Below are 23649 nucleotides of genomic sequence, written 5' to 3' on the forward strand. Positions count from 1 at the left end.
CCAGAGGAGGGCGCCAGATCTCATTACAGATGGTTGTGGTTGCTGGGAATTGAACTGAGGACCTCTGGAAGAGCAGCCAGTGCTCTTAACCACAGAGCCATCTCGTATAATATTCTTTTCTCTAAAGTTTGTTGGTGCTAATGTATCTTCTTTTCCTCAAAAGGGGGGAATTTTTTTATTTGGCTCTCAATTTTAGAAGTCTTGTTGCCTTTTGCAGGTAGTGAGGCAGAACAAACAGGCAGAATATGCACAACAGGGAAACTGTTTATTTCATGGTGCCCAGGAAGCAAAGAGAGAGTGTGTGGTTAGTGATCTGGGCTTCTAATACCTGTATGTCACAAATGACCAAACTTTGTTCTGTTAGGCCACACCTACAGGTTCTACTACTTTTAGGTATAGGGTTTTTGTTTTTGTTTTTATTTTTTGTTTTTCTTGTTAGTGTATCTTCTCCTGTCTGTTTTCATTTTATTTTATTTATTTTTGTTAAGGGTTAGGCCCAGCCGTGGATGTGCTAGTCAGATACTTTCACATTAAGCTATATCCTAGACTTTGATTTATGTTTTTAAATTTAAAAATACATACTAGGCAGTTATGTTTTACACCTATGATGCCAGCACTTAGAAGACTGAAGAAGGAAAATTTCCTTGAATTTGAAGCCACCCTGGACTTCATAGTGAGATTCTTTCTTTAAAAACGAGGGGAGGTGCTGCTGGATGTGATGATGCACGCTTTTAATCCCAGCACTTGGGTGGCAGAGGCAGAAAGATCTCTACATTTGAGGCCAGCTTGGTCTACAGAGCAAGTTTTAGGACAGTCAGGGCTACACAGAAAAACCCTGACGTGAAAAACCAAAGTCAAAAAAAAAAAAAAGGCCCAGCACTCAGGAGACAAATGCAGGAGGATCTCTGTGAGTTCAAGGCCAGCCTGGTCTACATAGTGAGCTCCAGGACAGCCAAGACTATGAAGAGAGACCCTGTCTTAAAGAAAGGGAGTGGTCTCGAAGAGTAGTATATGAGCCCTAGCATACATGAAACCCTGGGCTCTATTCTCAGCATGGACTGTGTGAACCAGTTAGAATGAATGACACGCTCCTGTAAATCTCAGCAGCTGGGGGATGGGGGCAGAAGAGTCAGGAGTTCAGGATCATCCTTGGCTACATAGAGTTGGAGGCCACTTTTGACTACCTCAGACCCTGCCTCAAACAAACAACAAACAAAAACAATTAAACATTCAATTTAAATATCTCCTTTTGGAATATTTCCTGAAAATCACAGTCTAGATAATGGGTGCTGTGTTCCCACAGCCTCTTCTGTTTATCTCACGTAACACTTAACATACTAATTACAGTCTGTTCCCCTGCCTGTCTCCCTGTCAGTTTGCTTGAGGTCAGCATCTTCCATGATCCCATTTCTAACACTTAGTACTGTACTCAGCCCAAACTAGGAAAGAAGTCCAAAATTTGTTCCCTTTTACAATTTCACATTTCACAGCTGAGTTGTCCTGGCCTTGTGTGGCCGCACTGCCAGTGTTTCTCTCGCCTGCTTTCTCTGGGCTTTGTTGTAGCACTGCACATGGCCTTTAAGAGTGTGTCCTCTTGGGGTTTAATAGATCAGAGTTTCACACAGCAACCTAGCGGAGTGGGCCGGTCATGACGCCTACACCCAAGGCCTAGATTATTTTTACAGTGATGTTTCAGAATTTGATATTGACATCATACTAGGAAATTAAGATTCCTAGGTAGTGGGGAGGGAGCGTCTCAGGCAACCCAGTTCCAGGCTACACTCCATTTAAATAGAGCCACTTTGGGAGGATTTTGTAACTGCTATAGTTTGCTCGTATTTAGAATAAGCAAAAAAAAAAAACAAAAAAAAACAAAAAAAAACATCTCAGCTATTGGTCAATTAATTTTAAAATTACTATTTTTATTTTATATGGGTGCTTTGCTTGCATGTATAGCTATGCACCATGTGTATCCCTGGTACCCACAGAGGACAGAAGAGATCTCTAGAAGTGGAACTGGAATTAGATATGGTTGTGAGCTGTCATTTGGTACTGAGAATGAACCTAATTCCTTTAAAAAAGCAGCTAGTGTCTTTAATCACTTACTCACCTGCCCCTTCAGTGAATTTTTTCTTCCTCTTTCTGAGAGAACTTTTAAGGCTGGAGCTCATGAAGAGTTGTCTCTGTGCTGGTAACATACCCACCACCTTCTACAGTAAATACACTAATAAACTTGTGACTGAGTGAATCAATGAATGGCGGTGATAGAAAACGTAGCCGAGGCTGGGCTTACATACCCGACTGTCCTGCCTTACCTCCCTAGTGCTGGATCTCCAGGTGTGTGCCGCCATGGGTGGTTGACTAGCTGCTATTTCTTTAGAACTTACTATAGGAAAGGAAGGTCCTCGTATCTTCACTATATACTTGTGAGAGTTCTGCTTATCACCATTTTATAAGTAGCAAAAATGAGATAAGAAACTTTTAGCATCTTGTTCATGGTCTTACACTTAATAAGTGATGTTTGGTTCAAGGCACAAAATTGTAGAGTCCACCTTTGTAACTGCTGTTTCACTGACAGCCCAAATGACTGACTGAGGCTGACCAGGTGACCAGCTAATTCACTAATAGCTGTGTGAAGGAGACCCAAAGGTTTTTGGCAACTTTCCTAGTAGACATAATTCTCTTGGGACACGGGTTTGAAACCACAGAAGTAGATGAGGGCTTCGTCTAGAGGTGCCCCAAGTCCATTATATGAGAGATACTGACACAGGAGCTTGTTTGTGAGTCAGGAGCTTGTTTCGTATTGCTTATTCTTTTCCTGGCAAGAGAAAAGATTGGCTGAGGCCCACTATCAGCCTTGGCGCATCTCTGGAGAATAGCTGTAGTTGAAGTGCTAGGAGTGAGACTTATTGTCCCTTCTGCTGATGTGCCCTTACCCCAAGTACCCACATGAGTCACAGCTTCATGTTGCACTGAAATGTCACCTCACTAGAGAAGCTGTTTCTTCTTTTAAAAAACAAAAAAATAAACAATAACAAATGTTTTTCTTTTTACTTTTATCCTCTTACTGCTTAATTTTTAATAATGGACTTTTTACCACTTCATGTGTTTATTGTGGTTTTCTTTTCTTTTTCATTTGTTACATTACTTACTTATTTTTAAGGCATGATCTTACTCTGTAGCCCTGGCTAGCTTGGAATTTCTACATAGACTAGGCTAACCTTGAACTCACAGAGATCACCTACCTCTGCTAGAATTAAAGGCTTGGGCTGCTGATTTTAGTGTGTGAGTGTATGGAGGTCAGAGGACCATTTGCAGGAGCTGCTTTTTTTTCTTTCACTTTGCAAGCCCCAGGGATTGAAACTCAGGTTGTCAGGCTTGGTAGTAGGTGTTTTTTGGCTGTCTTTACCCACTGAGCCATCTCATAGGCTCAGTTAGACTGCCTGTTTTGTGTTTACCCTCAGAATCATAAACACCAGGGGAAATGTGACTTTAGTATTTTGCTGTGTTTCTAGGTTCTAGAGTGTGATCTAGCAAGTAGGGGTGTTTAATAATTATCTCCATGACTTACTCTTGAATTGGAGACAACCTGTTTTCAAGCACCTATCCTGTGGCTTCAGTAGCTTCTTATTTCCTTGTCTTTATGCATGACCTTGAACTCCAGACAAACTGAAGTCTGTTCTCCAAGCATGAACCACAGCTTGTAGTTCTGGGTCTTGCTCTTCTTATTTCTTCCTTTGGTGCATGAATCTCTGTCTACCCAAATTCTGATCACTCTGTTTTTTAAAATGAATATTTATGTGTTTATTTACTTACTTACTTAGTATGTATATGTGTGCCTGCATGAGTCTATGTACACTACATGTGTGGAACTGGAGTTGCAGTTGTGAACCCCCTGATGTGCATGTGCAAACTGAACCAGGGTCTTCTGTAATATTAATAAGTTTCCGGGGGCTGGAGTGATGGCTCAGTGGTTAAGAGCACTGGCTGCTCTTCCAGAGGTTGTGAGTTCAATTCTCAGCAACCTCACAACCATCTGTAATAAGATCTGGTGCCCTCTTTTGGCATGTGGGCATACATGGAGGCAGAATGTTGTATACATGATGAATACATAAATCAAAAAAAAAAAATAAGTTTCCTTAGCTATGGAATCAGCTCTCCAGCCAGTGAACTCCTTTTTTTTTTTTAAAATGAATGTATGTACAAGCAATTACTATAGATAGATAGTGCTAGATTATAAGCTACAAACAGTACCTGGGAATAGGGATCTTCTTCTTCTCACTGCTCTGTTTCCAGTGCCTAACTTGGAAAAGTACAAAATAAATGTTTAGTGAGTGACAGTGAATGTTTTACAGAAAGGGAAATTGAGGCTCATACCAATTAATTGATTTATCCCAGTTAGTCCATGGCAAGTAAGATGGAAATTAAGGTCTTTAGCTTCAAATTTGTATTATATATTTTATAATACAAGTCTTTCAAGGCTAAGCCTGTAATCCCAGTATTCTGGAGATGGAGACTTGAGGACCAGGAGTTCAAGGCCAACCTTGGTTACATAGCAAATTTGAAGCTAGTACGAACTCCATGTTTCTCTTGTCTCAAAAAACAAAATCAACAAAGCAATTGAGCACACCCCAAAACAAAGAAAAAGATTGGAGATAACAGCGCCTTGTAGATGCTCTCTCTCTTTTAAAACTTTTCTATATTTTTGAGAATCTTATACATGCATACAATGAAATATGATCTCATCTAGTCCTCCTCCCAAGCTCGCCTGTTCTTCCCAACACTCAGTTTTTCAACATCATGTTTGTTTGTTTTAATAACCCACTAAGTCCATTTTTTTGCTGCCTTTATGTGTACATGGGTTAGAGCCATCTACTGGAACACGAGAACCTACTGGTAGCTATATAAATTCAATAAAGAATGATTCTTCCTATAATTCTGCAAGTATATCTCTTTTGATAGCTGTTATAAGACACTAGAGTATGGCTTTTTCTTGTTCTGTGTAGTATTGTTCATCATTTTTCCTATAGATGGTGTCTTTGGTATTCTAGGGACCACATGGACAGGTTTGATGAAGTTGTTTTATGATATTCTCTTGCTCAGATGTCCTCCTGGGATTTGGATATGCCAGTCATCTGTATCTGATGTCTTATAAGCTTTTCTTGCTGAATTCTGTAGTCTCTTATTGATAGTGAGCACTCTATTCTTGCTGTGGCCCTCTTCCTAGCTTGGCCCAGAGTTTCTATTTTCTTCTCTTTTGGATTGAGAATACAGTCTGAACCTGGTAGTGTGTGCTTGTAATCCTATCATCACTCTCAATGAAGAAGTGAAATTCAGAGTCATCCTTTGCTTCATAGCGAGTATGAGGACCTACATTGTCTAAATGAGATCCTACCTCAAACAAGACAAAGACACTAACAACAACAACAACAACAACAACAACAACAACAACAACAACAACAACAACAACAACATAGAATGAAAAAGTAGAACAAGACTTAAATTTTAGGAACTTGAGTCTTAGGGATGAGATAGCCTAGTATCTTCAATTAGACTGTTGAGTGAGATCATGTTGGAACTCAGAGTTGCTATCTGAGATACAGATAACATATAGGATACAGCTCATTATGGCTTATGTTGTTCAGATTGCAGTACTTTAGGTGGATGACACCATGCTGGCAAGTCCTGCCTAGATGGGGCTGCTGCCTAGGTAACTGAATAATACATAGAGCTAAAAACAAACAAGCAAAACTTTGCTTTGAGATTTGGCATGATGCTGAAACCATTATCTCTTTTCCCTGTAGCTTAGCTGTATAGGGAGTGATTGGTCAGAAGCTATCCTTGGGGTACAGTGATCCTCTTAGAGAACCTTTGCCTCAATACAGTATTTAGAACAGTAATTCTCAACTTTGGGAGCAGGGGGCAAGTTTGTCTTTCCAGGGACAAATTTCACAGTACCTGAAAAAAGACATTTTTGTTGTAACAGCTAGCAGTGTGCTGATGGCATGTAGTGGGTTCATGCCAGAGATATTGTCAAATGCCCTGTAGTAATGCAGAACACAGTCCCTACAACAAAGATAAACCCATCCAAATGTCACTGATTCAGAGGCTGAGAACCACTAGTCTAGAGCAACTCTTGTTAGTCTCCATGTCTGTGGAGAGTGCTGATTAGAACATGCCAAGAATCCATGCCCAGGCTTGTGTTAAGGCGTCTTCTTAGTAGACAAAAGGCCTTTGAAGCACCGCTGGCCTCAGGCTTTTCTACCAATAAAAATGGTGTGCCTTCCTTCCACTCTAATGCCAAGCAGAAAGGCTTCTTTGTGTTGGATGAGGCCAAGATTCCTTGGCACAATCACGGCACTGTGCTGTTTTCTGTAGTGTACAGGCTGGCACTTGTCTGTCTGCCTCATGTGTATCGCTTTCCTATCCTTCATTTCCAGACGTTCCAGACTATAGTGAATTAATATGTTGGTAATGTGTTAGGATATAGTTTCATTTTAGTGGTAATGGCTAATTCATTATACTTTTCTCAGTATTTTCTTAACATCAACTCCATTATCCTTTTCAAACTTTGAGGTTTGAATGCATGTATTGGAAATTAATTTTTCATTTCTCCCAATGTATTCTCGACTAGGAACCAGACATTTAACCAGCCGTGATTAGACACCCTTTGTGTAAGTCTGTCATCTTGTCTTTTAGGAGCAGTCTTGGAGCACATTCAGTATACCTGCCTCATTTCTTCTCCCAGCCTCTTTCCCTCTCACCTCCTGTGTCTCTGCTGATCACCTAAGCTACTCTCAAAACCACTCAGCATCGGCACTTTTATCCTGAGATCCAACATGTTCTGACAGCATTGGGATAGAATCAGTTTTGCCTTCAACTTTGTTTCATTCAAGATGTCTTTCTGGTAGTCATATTTTAGTGGAAGCAGGGGAATGAAGGGACATATTCCAAACTGCCAGCCTCTGTAGTTTATGTGAGATTGATAGGTATGGTTATGCCTACTACCAAAGGAATATCTGAGGTTTTTTTTTTTGTTTGCTTGTTTTAAAGATCGGGTCTCTTTATAAAGTACAGGTGGCAGCCAGGTGGTGTTGGAGCACACTTTTAATCCCAGCACTTAGGAGGCAGAGGCAGACTGGTCTACAGAACAAGTTCTAGGACAGCCAGGGCAACACAGAGAAAGCTTGTCTCTAAAAATAAAAAAAATGCTTAAACACTATCATCAAAAAGTACTATATAAGTGATTGTTTCTATTAATGTAATTATTACTAATATTGTACTTCAGGATACCAGTAGACTGAGCATGCAAGTCTGTCCCCTATGAGTCAATAAGAGAAAATCTTAGAATTTTGTTTCTATATATCTTTTTTCAGAAACAAGAGCTCACTGATTCATTAGCCAGCTTCCCTTGTCTCTGTCTTCCAGGTGCTAGGATTACAAGTGGGTCACCATGCCCACCTGCCATTTATGTGGGTTCTGGGGGACTCAAACTCAAGTCCTCATGTTTGTGTGGCAAATGCTTTACCTGCCTGCTGAGCCATATCCTACCCCTGTTTTTACTTTTACATATTCAAAATAAAATGTATATAGAATTTAAACTTATTTATAGAAAGATATCTTGACCAGTGTTGTGCAGTAGAATTTTCTATAATATAGAAAATGTACAATTTGTGATGTCTAATATTGTATCCACTAATCACTTATAGCTATTGGACATTTCTGTGATGACTAGCACCACTAAAGAACTGAATTATTAACCTAATTTTAAGAAATTTTAATTTAAATAGCCATTGGTGACTGCTGGCTGCTTCTTGGACAGTGCAATTCTACATAGAAGATTTAAGTAAGGGAACAGCTGTAAAGTATCCAACTTGCTCTATGTCAAGTACAAAATAATATAAGAAGTGGAAATATTACTATTCCCTATCTTGTAAGAGGCTGGACCTCACTTAATTGACCAGCCATGGGCTCATCCTAAGGTAATACTAGTGGATGGCCCAGCATGGCAGCCAGGACTGTTTGTGACAAGGCTTCAACTTTCTTCTGTCGCAACGTCCCAAAAACTATGTACTCTATTTTAAAATTTTGTTTATCTTGATGTTTTGAGGTAGAGTCTCAAGTAGCCCCTGTTGGCTTTGAGCTTATTGTCTAGCCAGGGATGGCCTTAAATTCCTCATCCTCCTTGCTCCCTCCTCCTTACTGCTGGGATTACAGGAATCTGCCATGACAGGTAGCCCTGACTGGCCTTATTGAAGTAATTCTCCTACCTCAGCCTCCCAGAGTATTGGGATTATAAGCCATCATAGCTGTCTTCACAGTTTTGTATTCTAGACAAATCAAATTTTGAGTTTTCTTGGAATGTGACTTCATTATATATTAAGTGCCTTCCACTCCTATGGATTATTTTAGATAAACTCCTACTATCTTTTGTTTTATTTTCTTATATCAAGGGATTGAGTCCTGGGACTTTTATCTGCTAAGGAGATATTTTACTACTGAGTCATACCCTAGCCTCCTCACCAAAATCTGACCCTCAACACCTTGGCAACTATTCCCTTTATCTTATGTTTCATTATAATTCTTCAACCATTTCTTTTTAAAATTTTTTTCTTTAGATTTATTTCAGTGACTTTTCTTCACATGTATATCTGTGTATCTTATACATCCTAGAAGTGGAACTATGGACAGTCTGAACTGCCATGTGGGTGCTGGGAATTGAATCTGGGTCTTCTGTAAGAACAAGTGCTCTTAATTGTTAAACCATATCTCCAGTCCTTTGTCCATTTCTTTAATCCATGCTTCATTGATGCTATTAAGTTTGTGGACTGGAAAACAACTTCTAGAAAGCTTGGCATTATGTGGGTCGTTGTGAATATTTGGTCAAATTGGATGGATGGTTGTTCTCAGTCCTGATAACATTTATTATTTAAAAAGTCATTATTTTGGCCTAGGATGTAGCTCAGTTGTTAGAGTACTTACTTAGGATACACAAGGTACTATGTTTGATGCCCAACACCAAATAAACTAGGTATGGTTGTACTTACCTGAAATTGTAACATTCGAGAGATGAAGTAGATCAGAAGTTCTCGGTCATCCTCAGCTATACATGAGTGCAAGGCCAACCTGGGATATATGAGTTCTAAATATGTATATAATTTTGTTTTGAAATAAAGGTAGCTTCAAATTCATTATGTAGCTAAGGTTGGTCTGGAACTCATGATCTTTCTTTCTCAGTATCCTCAGTGCTAACATTATCCCAGATTACCCCAATGCTAGGATTATAAGTGTGTTCCCGCATGCTCAAGTTTAAAAATACTTTTAAATTAAGTTTATCGAGACATAAAAAAGATACAGGTATTATTATTATTTTTTTTGGAGACAGGGTTTATCTGTGTAGTCTAGGCAAGCCTCATACTTACTATCTAGCCCAGACTGGCTTGAAATTCATAACCATCATCTTTCCTCAGCTCCTGTATACTGGGATTATAGGCATGAGGCACTATGCTCCGTAACATATTTATTTTAGATATAAAGTTTCATGAATTTTGGTAGATGTTAGCATTTATATAATCACCAGTTCTGGCTGAAACCAAACAATGATAGTTTTATTGTATTAGAGTTTCATATTAGTAGATCATATAGTGCCTAATCCTTTCAGACTTATGGGTAGGTGTTATGGACAAGGGAATGTTAAGTACACAAACATGGTAAGTATTAAGTCAGTGTGACCACAATAGCAAGTATAAGTCAAGGCACACTGCTTCAGAGTATCATAAATTCCTTCAATACTGTCAGCTTTCATACTCAAAAGCAAACAGCTACCAGGAGGAAAAAGGACAACTAAAGCAAGGAAATTTCTGGAGTAATGTTTTTGCTTGTCTTACCACAGTATACAACTGGACCGTGGATGAGGTGATACAGTGGCTGATTACGTATGTGGAGCTGCCTCAGTATGAGGAGACCTTCCGGAAGTTGCAGCTTACTGGCCATGCCATGCCAAGGTTAGGAACTGGGCTGGATTTTTCTCCTGAGGGTACAGGCTGGGAAGGGGTCTGCCTTAAAGTTGCTGTGGACAATTCAGTAAGGCTTCATCCTCAACAGTCTGTGAAAGCTGCTATTCTCATGCCAGTTGTGTGTTTGCTATATAAAGCAGAAAGGCCACTTTGTATTTGTTCTCTTGTGTGATAATTCTTATCACTCCTGAGACTCATACTAATGACTTCTGTTTATTGGGTGCTTAGTACATACCAGGCATGCTCAATGGGTAAAGTACTTCCCTCTAAATCTTATGACTTGGGATCAATCCCTGAGACCCACATCATGGAAAGGGAAAACTGACTCTACAAGCTGTTCTCTGATCTCCACATATGCATCATATAACATACGCCCTCCCCACCCCCGCCATCCACAAACAAACAAACTTTTTAGGAAGAGAATTGATTTAGTTACTAAGTCTGTAGTGAGGACTCAAAGTTCAATGAGTGTTACGTGTAAAACATCAGAACACTATTAGGCAGTGTTAGTAAATACGGATGCCTTTTTCCTTCTCATTACTTAAAAGGAGATAACATTATAGCTCATTGGTGCCACTGAGAATTAGCTTGTAGGAAGTATGGTGATAATATGAAATCCATTTTGCAGAAGTGACCTTAAGAGGAGTTTAATGACCCCCAGGTTTTCAGAAAACACCCGTTTTATATAAGTTACACAGAAGACCAGGTGGAGCCCTAATATTCCAAGAGTCAGAAACAGATGGATCTTTGTGAATTGGAGTCCATTCTGGTCGACATGATGAGTTCCAGGGCAGCCAAAGATGCATAGAGACCTTGTAACATAAGTAAAATAAAAATGTACACGAAAGGAAATTGAGGTCTGAGGGGAGGAACCGAGCCCCTTGTAATCAGACAAGTGAGATTGCTTAGGACCAGAAGCCAGATCTCCTGACCAACTGTTTATAGTGCCCCATTACCTTTCTTGTAGGTGCCCTTGATTGCCTTCTAAGTTCAGAGGGGGAAGTAGCTGCCACTCCTTCATGTTCAGACAGAAGTAGAAACCACACACTATGATGTCAGAGGCTTTTCTTCTAGCTGAGGAAAAGATAATCAGTGGTACAGAGTAGTATAGTGTTAAATGTGCCCTCAGGGAGCCCAGGCACATAGTTTCCACCCTTTTTTTTTTAATCTTAAACTATTTTTCTTCTATACCTGCTGTGTTTCAGCAGAAAAAAGATGAAGTCCAGTTTTCTTCAGTCTTTTTATTATCTTAATAAGACAAAGTCTTATTATCAGTGTGGTTAAAGGTCAAAACACTACACTAATCTTATTAGGAGTAAACAGTATTGCAATTACTCAAATGCTTGATAATAGGGCCAACTCGGTTTTGTTCATAAGCAGGTTTATATATAATAGCAGTGGGTTAGAAGGCCCAAGAACCAGTGGGTCATTGAACATGTTGTTTTGATCTGGACTGTACAGGAGAGCATATTTTTGTGCGATGAAATGTAGGGACTAATATATAATAATCCAGATAATCTCTGAAAGCAGAAACACAAGAGAAATCACTGGTGAGATGCTCAGCTGGTAAGACGCCTGCTGTGTAAGCCTGGGATGTATTTGGGTACCACAACCAAAAAAGAAAGAAAGAAAGAATGAAAGAAAGAAAGAAAGAAAGAAAGGAAAGAAAGAAGAAAAGAAAGGAAGGAAGGAAGGAAGGAAGGAAGGAAGGAAGGAAGGAAGGAAGGAAGGAAAAAGCAAGGTGTGGTGGTGTATATCTGTAATCCCAGCACTTCACACTGAAATGGGAGGTGGAGACAGGATGATTTTTTGGAAATTCATGGACTATGTAGCCTGGATTATTTCTCATGGGAGAAATGAGAAATCCCCCTACAACAATGTTGGAAGGAGAGAATCAACTCCTGTAATTTATTCTTAGACATCACATGCACATTGTAGCACATGCATGCCCATACTCATACATATCATACAACATAAAACAACAACAAGAAAAAAAAGAAGGAGAAATAAGAAATAAAAAGAAGCATAAAAATATGTAATTAAAGCTGGGCATTGGTGGCGCACGCCTTTAATCCCAGCACTTGGGAGGCAGAGGCAGGCGGATCTCTGTGAGTTTGAGACCAGCCTGGTCTACAGAACTAGTTCCAGGACAGGCTCCAAAGCCACAGAGAAACCCTGTCTCGAAAAAACAAAAAAAAAAATGTAATTAACTATGATTTGCCACAGATTGTTAGTCCTTCTAGGGCAGAGTCCTCAGGAGACTGTGGATAGAAAGGGATCAAATTCTTAGTTATGCTCCGTATTAGAGACAACTTACTCATTCTGGAAAGATGGCTCTGCAGTTAAAAAAAAAAAACTTGCTGCTTTTCCAGAGAACCTAGGTTCAATTGCCAGCACCCACTTGGTGGCCCAGTCATCTGTAACGCCAGTTCCAGGGTATCTAGAGCTCTCTTCTGGCCTCTGTGGGTACTGCCTGCATCTGGTACCAGACATGCATGTAGATAAATTATTCACATTAAAAAAGACCACAAACAAACAAAACATCTTACTTGTTCAGACTCTGTGTTCTAGAGTGCAGAGGAGAGCAATTACCAAAAGCTGAATGTGTTCATGAATATATTTTGATGTCTCAAACCTGATCCCTATTCTTTTCCCTTAACAGGCTAGCTGTAACCAACACCACCATGACAGGGACTGTACTGAAGATGACAGATCGGAGCCACAGGCAGAAGCTGCAGCTGAAGGCCCTGGACACTGTGCTCTTTGGACCTCCTCTCTGTGAGTTGTGTGTAGAAGTCTACTGCTGTGCATAAAGCCTAAAGCCACTGGGAGTGACTAGGCTGAAATTCTGGGTCTCATAGGCACCCCTACAGGAAAGCACCTTCATTATCCCACTGGTGTGGAAATATGAAACATTCTTGTTTAAGTCTCCCATATTTATACATTTAATCTACTCATTCATTACATATTTTAAGGAAAGATTTACTTTTTGCTAGTGTTGTGCAGGATTATATAGGAAGACCTAGATGAACCAACCATAGTATTTCCTAGTGGAATAGCTGTTACTGTTTATAAACACATGGTGGTGGACCAGTCCCATGAGGGGCAGCAGCAGGTCCCCAGAGGCCTCAGCAGGTCCCTTTGGTGAGTGGGAGACCAGGGTGAGTGAGAGACAGACAGATAAGCCATGCAGAGAGAGAGAGTTGGGGTATAGAGTTTATTTAGTGGGTTATGGAGGGGAAAGGGAAGGGGAGGAAGGAGGAAAGGGGAAAGGGATGAGAGGGACAGTAGTTACCTCTTCAGAAGAGGGACAGGAAAAGAGAGAGCAGGCTGGAGACGAGACAGGGGATCTGCTTGCCTCAGTGGAAGAGAGTGGGGAGGTTGGAAGTGTGCAGAGCTTGTTTCTTAAAAGGACAGGGTACCCAGGTGACAGGGAAGGTCAGCAAAATAATAATAATAGCATCATCATTCCAGGCTGAGGATGTAGCTCAGGTGATAGAATGCTTGCCTAGCACTCATGAAGTCCTAGGTTCCACTTCCACAGAGCCACACTGAAACCACTGTTCTCTACTAGTGCTCTGACTGTGGACTTCAGACTAGGTCCAGGGAAAAAAGTGACACATGATCTCTGTCTTTCAGAGGGAGCCTAGCTTTATTCCATGGATTTTCCAAGAGAAGACATTGTAGATGAAGGAAACAACCTAAAGAAGGAAGGCTAAAACTATTAAGGAACACATAGAGAGTGAATGTCAGTTAGCTGTTAGCTGCCATCAGTGGGTTTATACAGAGGGAAGGGACTTGATTGCTGAAAACTTTGTGTCCATGGGTAGTTGGGAAAGACTAAAAGGGCTTTTGATGTAGCAATACATACTTACTAAATAATTCAGCTCTGGAGTTCTAACTGGTGAGAGTAGTTAGCCTTGCCATCCTTTTCTTATTTTAATATAGTCAAGAAAGACCAAAATTTCTATCATGGCTTGGTGGTGTCCATCTCCAGTCTTGTACAGGAGGCTGAGCCAGGAGAATTTGGGGTAGTTGTCCACCCGGGTTCAGTGAAATCCTGTGTATGTGAGGGTTGCGGTGTGTGGGAAAGAAACGGAAGGCAGATCTCCCATGGGGCCATTACTCACACTTGGGCATGTCTTATTTGCCATAACTCTTCTTTGAAAAGCCCAAAACTCTGTTCTTGGGTATGTTTTACTTTTTTTCTGAGAGCCTTTCTTAACAATTATACTTAAGTATATGTTAAAATATCTTTATCAAACCCCAACTCTGCTTCATAAAAGCAAAAGGAAGAAAGTACAGACAAGTACTCTAGATGGAAAGATCAGCTAATATAAGGACGAGAATCCTGGTTCCATGAGATTAGGTCTAGATGATGAGAGTCAGCAGGAGGGATCTTCATGGAGGACGTTAGACTGGCACTGTGACATGAACGGGAACAGTTTTCTCCTAGGCCCATCTCGTATAGCTTAGATGCTGAGGGTGATCAAAGCTAAAGGGAGTTCAGAGGTCAGAAAACTGCTCCTGAGATAAGCAGAAGTAGTATCATAGCTAAGAGTATTTTATACCATCTAGAATAGCATAGCTGTAACAATAGCAATAATATTAGTTTCAGCTGGGTGTGGTAGCACACAGCTTTAATCCCAGCACTCAGGAGGCAGAGGCAGGCTCTGTGAGTTTCAGGCCAGCCATGCTCCACATTGAGAACCTGTATGTAAAAGAAAAGAGAGTTTGGACTTTTTGGTTTCTTTTCAGACTTTAAATTTTTTTTACTGGCTTATGTATTTAGTTATCTTGTGTGTATGTGTTTACATGTGTTAACTGGTGTGCACATGCAGATGCCAGAAGAGGGTCTTGGATCTTTCAGAGCTGTAGTTACTGGCATTTGTTGAATACCTAGCTTGTTATGTGGTGCTATGATCCAAACTCTGGCCCTCTTGATTGCATAGCAAGTGCTTTTAACTGCTGAGCCGTCTTTCTAGCCCCTAATAATAGTTTCTAAAAAAATGGAAAATAAGATAGGAAAAGTTGCAACTCTTCAACTTTGTTGATGATAATGTAAAATGATGCAGTTACTATGAAAAAACAGTCTGGTGGTTCCTTAAAAATTAGACATAAGAGTTACCACAACCCAGCAATTACATACATAAGTATATAACAGAAAAATTAAAACAGGTACTCAAACAAGTACATGTATACACATGTTCATAACAGCATAAGTCTAAGGCCAAATGAGGAAATAATGTGAATAAACACATTGTTTTCTATACATTTAGTGTGATTGTTTGCAACCATGAGAAAGAAGTGCTGATACACACTACAATATAAATACCTTAAAAAAAAAAACATTATGGCCTGGTAGTGGTGGTGCATACCTCTAATCCCAGCACTTGGAAGGCAGAGGCAGGTGGCTCTCTGTGAGTGTCAGGCCAGCCTTGTCTACAAAGCGAGTTCCAGGATAGCCAGGACTATTACACAGAGAAACCCTGTCTAGAAAAATCAAACCAAACCAAAATGAAACCATACCAAAACAAAACAAAATAAAACCATTATGCTAAATAAAAGAAATTAGTTACAGAACATTACATTTTTGTTTTCATTATATAAAACACCCAGAATAAGTAAATTCATAGACACATCCTAGAATCAAATTCATATTGGTGGTAGGCGGGAACTGGAAAGAGGAAGGAATGAGAAGAAAAAAAGAGGGGATTTTTTTTTTTTTTTTTGATATAGGGTCTTACTCTGAAGTCTAGGCTGGCCTAGAGCTCTTGATAATCCTCCCTCCTCAGTCTTCCCAGTGCTGGGATTACAGATGTAAACCAAGGACACCAATCCCTCCACCCACTCCCACACAAGAAATCTTTAACTCAGGCTGGTCTTGGAATCTTGACAGCTGTCTCCTACCTCAGCCTCCTAAGAGGATTGCAGCTTCTTTCTTTCCTTCTCAGCACTGGGGTTCAAACTAGGGCCTTGTGCACGTAGATAGGCACCTTACTAAGCTATATCCACACCACATTTCATAATTTTGTTTTGAAATAGAGTCTCAGTCTATTTCCTAGGCTGGCCTTGAAATCATTCTGTTGTCTAGGCTGTCCAGCTGAGAAACAATAATAATGATAATTGAGAAATAATGGTGATTTTGGCACTGGGAATGGAACCCAGATTTTTTTCATATGCTAGACAAGTGTTCCTGCATTGAGCTACATACATTCCCAGATTTTGTCTTCCTCCACTTCCTCTTCCTGCTCCTGCTGCTGCCACCGCCTCGTCTCTCCTCCATTTCCTCCTTGTAGCCATGATGATCCCAGATATTGCTGTTTATCAGGCTTGCCTTGAACTCATAGAGATCCATCTGCCTCTTCCTCTTGAGTACTGGGATTAAAGATGTATTACACCACACCCTGCCCTCTCTTATTTATTTATGAGCAGTAAGTTTTACTTTGGAGGATTAGATTTGCTTTGGAACTAGGTAGAATTGGTGTTAACATATATTGAGAATGTACTGCTTGCCCCTGAATTGTTCATTTTAAAATAGTTCATTTGTATAATATGAATTTTATCTCAAGATGCTACTTAGAGAAAAATTATTTTATATGTATGTATGTATGTATTTCTATCTGTCTGTCTGTCTGTATCGGGAGCTCTCAGCCTCAGCACTCCCCCAGGGTTCAGAATAGGACTTCTACAGTAAGTGAAGACTGGCTTGGGAATAGGATCTGAGGGGAAGAACAAACTGACTGACTCAGGCACTCTTTTCCTGCAAGTTTCTTTATTCCTTGGGGGAAGACTATAAAGAAGGAGGGATGTTCTCTTCAAGGCTTTCCGTTTATATGGGCATACAGACAAAGTAGCAATCCCATAAGTGGTAACAATAGTATCAAACATGCATTTCACAGAGTCAGGAGATGCTTACATCGCAGAGGGGGTGTGGCTGAGAAGGTCCCAGGCAGATATTGGGAGGATCAACTAAGAATGGGACCTTTTAAATCATTACAGAATTCTAAGAGGAAGTTTTTGTGCACTAACTATATTTCTTGAGTATAACTAGAAGTTTATGATTACTTGCAGAAGAATGCAGCAGCACTGTTGCAGTCTCTGGGCATTTTCGCTTAATGCATTGGTAGCCATGGTAATCTGAAGGCTTGATTTGCATTAATGTCTTGCTGACTGAGTAAAAAAGGGGGTCTCTATGGAGGTTTTGCTTTTGATTCCGGCAGGGTCCCTGCCAGTACCCAAGTGGAAATTATTTTCCCTGAGGCTGATTTAGCAACTCAAGTCTTTTTTCTGTATCTCTAAGGTTAAAGATAAAAACAGTTAATTTCCTGGGCTATGATCTTATGTTAATTGAAACCAAGGTAAAGGGTAAATACGGAATATTAGTAGCTTGTTAAGTCAGAGCAGACCAGTAGATTACACCTTCCTGAGTCTGTTGTTAGAGTAGACATATGGGCTCCTTCCTTGTTGATGAATCTGGTCATTAAAGATAGTTGTCGGAGATTAGTTTTATGTGAATTTTGGCTATGGGAACAAAGGTTTGACTGAGTGAATCCTTTTCACACCATGGCTTCATGGTATGGGGGGAGGTATCCGGTTTCCCTTACAGGAAAAGTCTAACTTATACATTGCTGGGATACTACAGAAGGGAGAAATGCCATGATTTCACAAGGTTTTTACAGAACTGACAGTGAGTTATTCAAAGGACAGGTATCCCTGTAACTCTGTAAAAATGGGTTATTCCATGTGGGGTGTGCATATACACTTCCCGTGGATAGTCCAATAGAGCTGTCAGCTGTACATTTACTGTAAAATATGTGTGAGCTCGCTGCAGGCCTGAATGCGTGTATGTACACCACATGATCGTAGGTTTGCACAGAGGCCAGAAGAAAGGCAGTGTTTCCCCTGGAACTGGAGTTAGTTATTGGTGGTTGTGAGTTCTCCAATGTGAGTACTGGGAACTGAACCCCAGTCCTCTGTGAAAGCAACCAGTGCTTTTAGATTCTGAGCCATCTCTCCAGCCTCCCTCTTTCTTAAAACCTAAGCAGCAAAAGGAAGAAAAGACATATTGTACTTTTTCAAAATATCAAAAGAATAAAGAATAGCCGTGCATGGTGGCATATATCTTTAATCTCAGCACTTGGTAAGCAGAGGTCACATATACCCTAGAGAACCTCTGGTCATACCTGTAATTCCCAGCACTCTTAAGGTTGAGGCAAAAGGATTGCTGTAAGTTTGAGACTAGTCTGGGCTGCATTGATGAGTTCCAGAACATGAAATTGATCAAAAGAATAGATTATGATTCCAACTCAATCTGGACTAGGTAAAGATTGAGTGAAATAGATAGACACAGTCTGTATGGGTTAGAAGCACTAAATGGAAAAATGCTTATCTAATAGTCTCATGTGAGCAAGACATTTTTAGATATTTGCTAAGGGGCTAGCCAATGATGGCACATACCTTTAGTCCCAGCACTTGGGAGGGATCTCTGTGAGGCCAGTTTTGTCTACAGAGCAAGTTCCAGAACAGCTAGGGCTACACAAAGAAACCCTGTCTTGAAAAGCCAAAAACAAAACAAAACAAAATAAAACAAGAACCGTAAAGGAGGAATGGGAGCTGGAGAGATGGTTTAGTGGTTAAGAATGCTTACTGCTCTTGAAGAGGACCTGAGTTTGATTCCCAGTGTACATGTCAGGTACCTCACAACTGCCTGTAACTCTGGCTCCAGGGGATTCAGTACCTCTCACCTCTGTGGGCACCTGCATATACACATACATACATACATACATACATACTACATACTTTAAAAAATGTAAGAGTAAGGCTGATGGACATGTCTCAGGAGATAAATGTGCTTGCTACCAAGCCCGCTAATTCAAGTTCCATGGTAGAAGGCGAGACTGAGCTCTCAGACCTCACGTGTGTCATGATGTGCACCCTCCACCTTACCCACTTTAAATCAATATAACAAATACATACATGTACTTAAAAGAGTAGAATGCACAAGGAGTTTGGCTTGTTGGTGCAGATCTGTAATCCCAGCTATTTGGGAGTAACAGGTTTTCTGTATCAGGATAATAGGTTTCTCTGCCGATGCAGTAAGCCAGATAAGCCGAATTGAAAAAGTATAACAAAAGGTTTATTTGAGCAAAGCCACTTCTGGGTGACTTCTCCAGTCCCAGAGGTTGAGGCTGGAGAAGCCACTCACCCAAACTAAAGCAGGGAGATTATATAGCCTGTAGGTGAGGGGTGATGACATGTCCACCACAAGCTGGGTTTGTGCCCAAGTATGGTCAAAAGCTGAACCACTTAGATGGGGATTTGGGAGTTTAAATAGTTGCCAGGAATTTGTAACTGGGCATTTTAGCACTTTTTTTTAGTTGACTATTCTCTAAGAGGATGGGGTTTAGAAAGAGAGAGAGGGAGAGAGAGAGAGGGGCAGGAATAGGGCTTTCAGGATCATGGAGGCTCCTTGTTCCATGAACAAGGAGGACCACAAGTTTACTTCAGACTGAACAAGTTAATGAGATTCTGTCTCAAAAAAGTAAAAAGTGCTGATGGAATAACTAGTACTTGCCTAGTATTCCTGAGGCCCTAGGTTTAAGCCCTTAGTACCGAAGTGTGTATATGGTGACATTGGCATTGAGGAATCCCAACAAACCGAGAATAGAAGTTCTTAACATTCAGGGGAGACAAAGAATATCCACGGTGCTTAGTAAAGACTGTGGAGGAAGCAAATATATTCCAGAAAGAAAAGTAACTCCTGTGCTGAATAAATATCTTAGTGTATCTGAGGACAAAATAATGAAAATTTGAGTATGGCTGGAAGTACAGGATTAATAGAGGCTGGAGAGTAACCATTAGAGGAGTGGCTTTCAGCCTCCTAATGCTGTGGGGACCCCAACATAGAATTATTTTATTGCTACTTCATAACTGATTTTGCTACTGTTATAAATAGTAATATCTGATAGGCAGGATATCCAAGATGTGACTCAAAGGGACCACTGCAGTAAAGGCTCTTCAGTTTTCTCTCAGAGAGCCTGTATTAAACATCTATGGCTGCCCTCATGGGTCTCGTAATTCCCCTTTCTTGCGTGAAAATAGGTATGTTAATTTGTCTTTAAGCTTAGGCCTATCCCATCCCAAAGATGGTTGAGATGTACTGAGGACGCACTGTTGTCCTCACTGCATCCTAGGGAAGGATGAGTTAGTAAGCCTTCAAAATTATCCTCAGGCTTGTTATCCTATCTAAACTAGGCCTTCACTGGTAGAGAGATAAGTAGTCCTTATTTTGATAGTATGTGGAGTATGTGCCTAAGAGAATCAATTCTTTCTGAGTTGAAAGGTCTGCCTGCCTTTCACAAGAGGAATCACTGAGGAGGGATGCAGGTAAGTAGTGTTATGGGTGCCCGGACTCACCACGGCCTCCCTTATCTGGCAGTGACTCGACATAATCACCTCAAAGACTTCATGCTGGTGGTGTCTATCGTTATCGGCGTGGGTGGCTGCTGGTTTGCCTATATTCAGAACCGTTACTCTAAGGAGCACATGAAGAAGATGATGAAGGATCTGGAAGGGTTACACAGAGCCGAGCAGAGTCTGCATGACCTTCAGGAGCGGTAAGGCCTTGCTTCTTTACCTAGCCCTGGTGCTGCCAGCTCTTGAAGTCTCCTGTTTTGTGAACCATTTAGCTCCTGGCACCCTGTTGACATGAATGTAAAGACTGTCCCATCCTCTAGAGCGGTTCTGAGATGCTACCTTCCTGTCAGCCAGTTCAGTTGCCCTGGATTTCATTGCTCCTCTTGAGAGGAGCTTGTATTTTATTTTATTTAAAAACAAAACAAACTTTTTTTTGTCTGAGCTTGAAAGGGAGAATTGCATTGCTGCCAGAGGTCGAGAATTCCCTGATAGGGGACTTGTTATGGGTCATTCTGTTTCTTGTCCTACATCTTGCTACTTTCCTCATGCAAATAGATACATTAACAATTTCTCATGGCTCCCAAAGAAACCTCATAAAACAAGCTGGTCATGTCTATAATCCTAACATTTTGGAGGTGGGGGTAGAAGGATCAAGAACACAAGGTTATCATAGACTTCTAGCAAGTCTGAGACAGGGCTGTTTCAAAAAGAAAACAGAAATGGCTGAGAATATAGCTCAGTTGATAGAGCAAATGCTTAGCATGGGCCAGACACCACATAAAACTGGACATAGGGCCTGGCAAGGAAGTGGAGCAGGTTAAGGTGCTTGCTGCCAATCTTGGCATGTGTGTTCAACACTAGAAGCCACAGGGTGGAAGGAGAGAATTAATTCCCAGAAATCAGGGTCATCCTCTAATCTCCACATGCTCTCATGTTGGGTGTATGCATAGACACATGTAAGAACATTTTTAACTGGGCTTGGAGGCAGGAGGATTGGAAGTTCAAGGTCATCTTTCGCTATATAGCAAGTTTGAGGTCAACCATGTCTCGCAAAGAAAAAAGAAATAAATGGGCGGTGGTGGCACAGCCTTTAATCCCAGCACTCAGGGGCAGAGGTAGGCAGATCTCTGTGAGTTCAAGGCCAGCCTGGTCTACAAGAGCTGGCACCAAAAACTACAGAGAAACCCTGTCTTGAAAATAAAAAAAAAAGGAAGAAGAAATAAGAAATAAAGTAGTCTTCATCGTGTTCCCATAATTCTTTTTCATATACTCTACATACCGTAAGTACTGATTTCTGGGACAGTGTGTATTCCTCTCCACAACTCTTTGTCCTTAATCCAAAGGATGGGGCTGAACATGTGCCTGAGGTCCCAGCATCTAGGTGGGGGCCAGCGAATAGGGAGTTGAATGTCCTTGTGTCCCCCAAAAGAAAGAAGCCTGGAGTGTGTCCCCCTCCCCATTTGTGTGTGTGTACATATGTGTGTGTGATTGTGTGTACACGTGCATGCACATGATATGTAAGTGTGTTTTGAGACATACTGTTACTAAGTAGTCGAGGTCTAGGCTGCCCTTGAACTCATAGCAGTCCTCCTGCCTCAGGTTTCCAAGAGTTGGGATTATGAGTGTGCACCACCAACCTGGCTTCTTTAGGTTTTTTTTTTTTTTTTAATGACAGGATCTCACTGTGTAGCCAAGCCTGGCCTGGGATCCATGGTGGTCCTGCCTCGGCCTGAGACATTTAAAGAGCTACTTTTAAGTAGCAGACACTGTCTTCTTTGAATAGATGAGGAAAGGCTTTCTTATGAGCAAGGTTTCTTTTTTGTTTTGGGGTGGGTCTTTAATTAATTAGTTAATTAATTTATTATTATTTTTAAAATATATCATTGGCTGGTTTGGCTCTCACTATATAGGCCTTTATGACCTGGAACTCAGGCATCTGCTTGCCTCGGCCTCCCAAGTGCTAAGTCTAAAGGCATATACCACACCTGGCCCTGAGCCACATATTTATTTCATTTTATTTTGGTTTTCCAAAACTGGGTTTCTCTGTGTAGCTTTAGAGTTTATCCTGGAACTACCTCTTGTAAACCAGGCTGGTCTCGAACTCACAAAGATCCACCTGCCTCTGCCTCCCGAGTGCTGGGATTAAAGGTGTGCCTCACCACTGCCTGGCCAAGGTCTTTTTTTTTTTTAAGGTTTGTTTTTATTTTATATGTATGAATCTTTTGCCTGCATGTCTGTGTGTGCATCGTGTGTGCCTGGTAACTGAGACACCAGAAGAAGGCATCAGATCCCCCGGAACTGGAGTTACAGCCAATTGTGAGCCACTCTATGGGTACTTGGAACTGATCTGCTGGGCCCCTTGTCCTTGGATCCTTGCCAACTAGAGGCTAACTATTGCTGTCTGACAATTCCCATACTTCATTTGTTTGAAAAATATGTACTGTTTTCATTCCAAAGACAAAAGAATCTAAGCAAGAGACATTCCATGTCTGGGGATAAAACTTAAGCTTTGAGCCCTCCCTGCTCTCTAAAGCCTCCTGAGCTCAGTGACCACTGTAGCACCAAGCAGGAGACACACATCCTCCTCTAGACGTGTGCGTATTCACACATGTCCTTCTCTGACAGAATACAGAGCCCACATGCCACCTTGTCCCTCCTGTCTATAGAAATACTGCCATCACGAAGCTTTGGTGTGAATACGTATAACACTACATATACATTCTAATTAGGAGTTTACTGCTTTCCAAACAGTTCTTGGAGGCAGGCAGGAATTTTATTTCCTTTTGGTATGAAGAAACAGGTGAAATGTCACACAGGTGTCTACTTTTCTTCCTTATATTGCCAATTGATAGTTGCCTTGGAGTAGGACACTGTTTGATTTACGTTTATTTTCTCATTTCTGCACCCAATGATATTTATTGATCTCTATCTCCATTAGACAATGGAGATATAAGTGGGTCGTTTTACTTTAATGGCACTCTGTATTAAAGAGGAAAGATGTGGTAATATTGGCTTTTCAGAAGAGGCTGTTTTAGAGCCTTTTGGTGAAGAGTTGAATCCCTAGTGGTACAGTTTTTTGCAGTTGGGGTCACGGGACGGTAGATATCAGCCAGGAAAGGAAATGGCACCTCTGATTTTTTTTTCTTTTTAAGCTATGCAGTATCGCCATCTGGTGTCCTTCCTAGGGAGGGTCAGCTCCTTCCCAGGGACAAAG

The 23649-nt window shown here is 40.9% G+C and overlaps 1 protein-coding gene across 4 annotated transcripts in view; it reads left to right on the forward strand.

The window, feature by feature from the left end:
• The window catches only part of Stim1 (stromal interaction molecule 1), a 177939-nt gene that overhangs the window by 127154 nt on the left and 27136 nt on the right, over positions 1-23649 (forward strand). For all 4 annotated transcript variants that reach the window (XM_013354368.2, XM_013354369.2, XM_005368822.3 and 1 more), the window contains exons 4-6: positions 9893-10004; positions 12679-12794; positions 20458-20635. In XM_013354368.2, coding sequence (XP_013209822.1) covers positions 9893-10004; positions 12679-12794; positions 20458-20635 — 406 coding nt within the window. The remainder of the gene's footprint in view (positions 1-9892; positions 10005-12678; positions 12795-20457; positions 20636-23649) is intronic.

Source organism: Microtus ochrogaster, unplaced genomic scaffold (assembly GCF_000317375.1).
Source record: "Microtus ochrogaster isolate Prairie Vole_2 unplaced genomic scaffold, MicOch1.0 UNK41, whole genome shotgun sequence".
In the NCBI taxonomy this organism is placed as follows: Eukaryota; Metazoa; Chordata; class Mammalia; order Rodentia; family Cricetidae; genus Microtus; species Microtus ochrogaster.